Here is a 4,353-nt window from a genome sequence, read left to right on the forward strand (position 1 = left end):
GAGAGACACAAGACAGACAGAGAGAGAGACACAACACAGACAGACAGACACAGAGAGAGAGACACACACAAAGAAGGAGGAGGATGTGAGGAGGGGGCGGGTGACGTGAGTCCGACTCGCTACCCGCTCATTATCGGCTCGGCCGAGAGAGCGGTGCACGGATCAAGTTTGGACGAGGGGAGCGAGGGGCGGGGCTGTGGGGGCTGTGGGGGGTGGGGGGGGGGGCTGTGGGGGGAGGGGCTGTGGGAGTGTGTGTGGGGGGGTGTTAGATGTTGGAGCTCTTATTACGAGAGAGGGTTAATTGTGTGGGAGAGGAAGGTGGATGGTGTTGGTGATGGTCGCGGCGCTGGTGGATGTGATGGTGCGGGTTGTTGTTGATGTTGTTGGTGCTGGTGATGGTACTGATGACGGTGATGGTACTGATGATTGTGTTGGTGATGGTACTGATGATGGTGATGGCACTGATGATGGTGATGGACCTGATGATGGTGTTGGTGATGGTGATGGACCTGATGATAGTGTTGGTGATGGTGTTGGTGATGGTCCTGATGATGGTGTTGGTGATGTTAGTGATGATGGTGATGGTGTTGGTGATGGTCCTGATGATGGTGATGGTACTGATGATGGTGTTGGTGATGGTACTGATGATGGTGATGGCACTGATGATGGTGATGGACCTGATGATGGTGTTGGTGATGGTGATGGACCTGATGATGGTGTTGGTGATGGTGTTGGTCCTGATGATGGTGATGGTACTGATGATGGTGTTGGTGATGGTACTGATGATGGTGATGAACCTGATGATGGTGATGGTGATGGACCTGATGATGGTGTTGGTGATGGTCCTGATGATGGTGTTGGTGATGTTAGTGATGATGGTGATGGTCCTGATGATGGTGATGGACCTGATGATGGTGTTGGTGATGGACCTGATGATGGTGATGGTCCTGATGATGGTGATGGTCCTGATGATGGTGTTGGTGATGGTTGCTGTTGTGGTGATGCCACATCCCATCTATGCCCTCCTCCCTCTCACCAACCCGCGCTGACCAGCGAGGTGAAGTATGGCTATCACAACAACTACAACACCCCTCCCCCATGGCTCACACAGCAGTGGACTGAGAATGATCCGATTTGAGTCGCTCCGATTTGAGTCGCTCTGATTTGAGTCGCTCTGATTTGAGTCGCTCCAATTTGAGTCGCTCCGACTTGAGTCGCTCCGATTTGAGTCGCTCTGATTTGAGTCGCTCTGATTTGAGTCGCTCCGATTTGAGTCGCTCTGATTTGAGTCGCTCTGATTTGAGTCGCTCCAATTTGAGTCGCTCTGATTTGAGTCGCTCTGATTTGAGTCGCTCTGATTTGAGTCGCTCCAATTTGAGTCGCTCCGACTTGAGTCGCTCCGATTTGAGTCGCTCCAATTTGAGTCGCTCCGACTTGAGTCGCTCCGATTTGAGTCGCTCTGATTTGAGTCGCTCTGATTTGAGTCGCTCCGATTTGAGTCGCTCTGATTTGAGTCGCTCCAATTTGAGTCGCTCCGACTTGAGTCGCTCCGATTTGAGTCGCTCTGATTTGAGTCGCTCTGATTTGAGTCGCTCTGATTTGAGTCGCTCCGATTTGAGTCGCTCTGATTTGAGTCGCTCCGATTTGAGTCGCTCTGACTTGAGTCGCTCCGACTTGAGTCGCTCTGATTTGAGTCGCTCCAATTTGAGTCGCTCCGATTTGAGTCGCTCTGATTTGAGTCGCTCTGATTTGAGTCGCTCCGATTTGAGTCGCTCCGATTTGAGTCGCTCCAATTTGAGTCGCTCCGATTTGAGTCGCTCCGACTTGAGTCGCTCCGATTTGAGTCGCTCCGATTTGAGTCGCTCTGATTTGAGTCGCTCTGATTTGAGTCGCTCCGATTTGAGTCGCTCCGATTTGAGTCGCTCTGACTTGAGTCGCTCCGACTTGAGTCGCTCTGATTTGAGTCGCTCCAATTTGAGTCGCTCCAACTTGAGTCGCTCCGATTTGAGTCGCTCTGATTTGAGTCGCTCTGATTTGAGTCGCTCTGATTTGAGTCGCTCCGATTTGAGTCGCTCCGATTTGAGTCGCTCCGATTTGAGTCGCTCCAATTTGAGTCGCTCCGATTTGAGTCGCTCCGACTTGAGTCGCTCCGATTTGAGTCGCTCCAATTTGAGTCGCTCCGATTTGAGTCGCTCTGATTTGAGTCGCTCCGATTTGAGTCGCTCCAATTTGAGTCGCTCCGATTTGAGTCGCTCCGACTTGAGTCGCTCCGATTTGAGTCGCTCCAATTTGAGTCGCTCCGATTTGAGTCGCTCTGATTTGAGTCGCTCCGATTTGAGTCGCTCCAATTTGAGTCGCTCCGACTTGAGTCGCTCCGACTTGAGTCGCTCCGATTTGAGTCGCTCCGATTTGAGTCGCTCCGATTCGTACCACGCTGGAACCGATCTCCGTGTCACTGGGAGGCCCGGGGAGACATCAGGCAAAGTGCCCAGGAGGCCGCTAACAGTTGCCCCAAGCTCTGCGGTCCTACATTGGGACGTTTAGACAACTCCACGAACGAGCGCGTTGATACCACGTGGGAGGAGACCCCCCCCCCCCAACACCTGCGAGGGGGTGGTGGCGGAGGGGGGGGCAACACTCGATCCCCCTCCAGATGGAACAGATGGAGATTGCCATGGGACCGTTTGGCCACTTTCCAATAATTTAAAATAAGAACAGATTTTACCCTTTCTGTGCGAGGATGTTCAAAACACCAAATAGATCACGGGACCGTCCTTGCCAGTATCAGAATACAAGACGAGGTTTTACCCTCTCTGTCAATAAAACAGCAGTCGTGTTAAGATGTGAAAACACCAAACGGAAACCCTTCGCAAGGGATCATGCCGCTGCATTAGCCACACGTCGTAGTGGTGAACATGCGCCTTGAAAATAGAAACCTTCTGCAAGAAATGAAGTCAACATGAACCACACACAGAGTTCGTGTGGTGAACGTGCATGTTCTCATAACACTGGTCAACAAAAAAAAAACATTTCTGACCTGGACTTTTGTAGCTGTTTTAGGCTAATTTCAGGGTGCTGATTCCAAATCTGATCTCAGATTTGCTCTATCACATCTCATTTTTATGCTATCGGCATACCCCATTTTCATTGATTTTACCCAAAATTAACTCCGTCACTTATGATTGCAAGTTGTTGCGAATCAGTGACTGCTTTAGTGTTAACATATGGTGCTGTATTTTTAGGATAGTGTGTTTATAATATAATTTTATGTAGATATCCACATTTATTTAATATTTTTCTTCTGCAGTTTTGATTGAAAATGCAATATTTGATATCTCAAAACCCTGATGTGATAGACAAAAACTGAAGCCAGATTTGGAATCAGCACCCCAAAATACTTTAAAACCGTTGGAATACCTTATGCCAGAAAAAGTGTGTTGACCGGTGTAATTAAGGAGAGCCTTGTGCATGGCCTCGTCTCAGGCCAGAGACGGCAGGAAGGGCGTGAGATGGGACAGATGGAGATTAGTCCACACACTTTGCTGTAGTACCGCCTCGACGTTCGCCAATGGGGCACCACGGCATCTGTGCGAGATCCATAAACCCTCGCTGCTGCCTCTGCGACGGCTCGCTGGCGTGGAGATAGCGATGGTGGTGATGGTGGTGATGATGGTGATGATGGTGATGGTGATGCAGTTGATGGCGATGCAGGCGATGATGATGGTGATGATGGTGATGATGGCGCTGCTGGTGTTATAGATGTCGACGTCGATGATGCAGGTGATGGCGACGCTGCTGGTGCTGCTGCTGCTGCCGTTTGAATAGATGATGATGATGGTGGTGGTGGTGATGTTGGTGATGGTGTGTGGGTGGGAGGGACGATGGGGTGGGTGTGTGGGTGGGACGAACCAGAGGAACGGGTTTATGTCGCCACAGGGGCTGGGAGAGATATAATCCCGCAGATTTAATGTGACACCAACAGACCCCCGCCCACCGCTCAACAACCACCACAACCACCACCACCACCACAAATACCACAACCATCACCAGCGCCACCACCACCGCCATCACCACAAATACCACTACCACAACAACAAATACCACAACCATCACCAGCGCCACCGCCACCACCACCACCACCACCACAAATACCATAATCACCACCACAAATACCAATACCACAACAACAAATACCACAACCATCACCACCGCTACCACAACAACAACCACCACTACGACAAATACCACCACTAGACCCACCACCACACTACAAACTACCACTACCGTAACCACCACAACTACCACTACAAATATCACCACGACTACCACAACCATCATAACCACCATCACAAC

At 50.5% G+C, this 4,353-nt stretch overlaps 1 protein-coding gene across 1 annotated transcript; it reads right to left on the bottom strand.

Moving 5' to 3' along the window:
* Nucleotides 1–1,103: 1,103 nt before the first annotated feature.
* Nucleotides 1,104–3,470, bottom strand: LOC133358279 (chromosome partition protein Smc-like). The gene is made up of 2 exons (XM_061576516.1): nucleotides 3,443–3,470; nucleotides 1,104–2,455 (listed from the first exon to the last, which is right to left on the bottom strand). The coding sequence occupies exons 1-2, from the start codon at nucleotides 3,468–3,470 to the stop codon at nucleotides 1,104–1,106; spliced, it is 1,380 nt and encodes a 459-aa protein (XP_061432500.1).
* Nucleotides 3,471–4,353: the final 883 nt, after the last annotated feature.

This window comes from Lethenteron reissneri, chromosome 61 (assembly GCF_015708825.2).
Source record: "Lethenteron reissneri isolate LAM-NWPU_2019-01 chromosome 61, ASM1570882v1, whole genome shotgun sequence".
In the NCBI taxonomy this organism is placed as follows: Eukaryota; Metazoa; Chordata; class Hyperoartia; order Petromyzontiformes; family Petromyzontidae; genus Lethenteron; species Lethenteron reissneri.

Coding starts and splice junctions, on each gene's coding strand:
- LOC133358279 (XM_061576516.1), bottom strand. CDS start 3,470: ATGCACAAGGCTCTCCTTAATTACACCG. Junction 2,456..3,442: donor GGCTCTCCTTAATTACACCG/GTCAACACACTT, acceptor CGGGCCTCCCAG/TGACACGGAGATCGGTTCCA.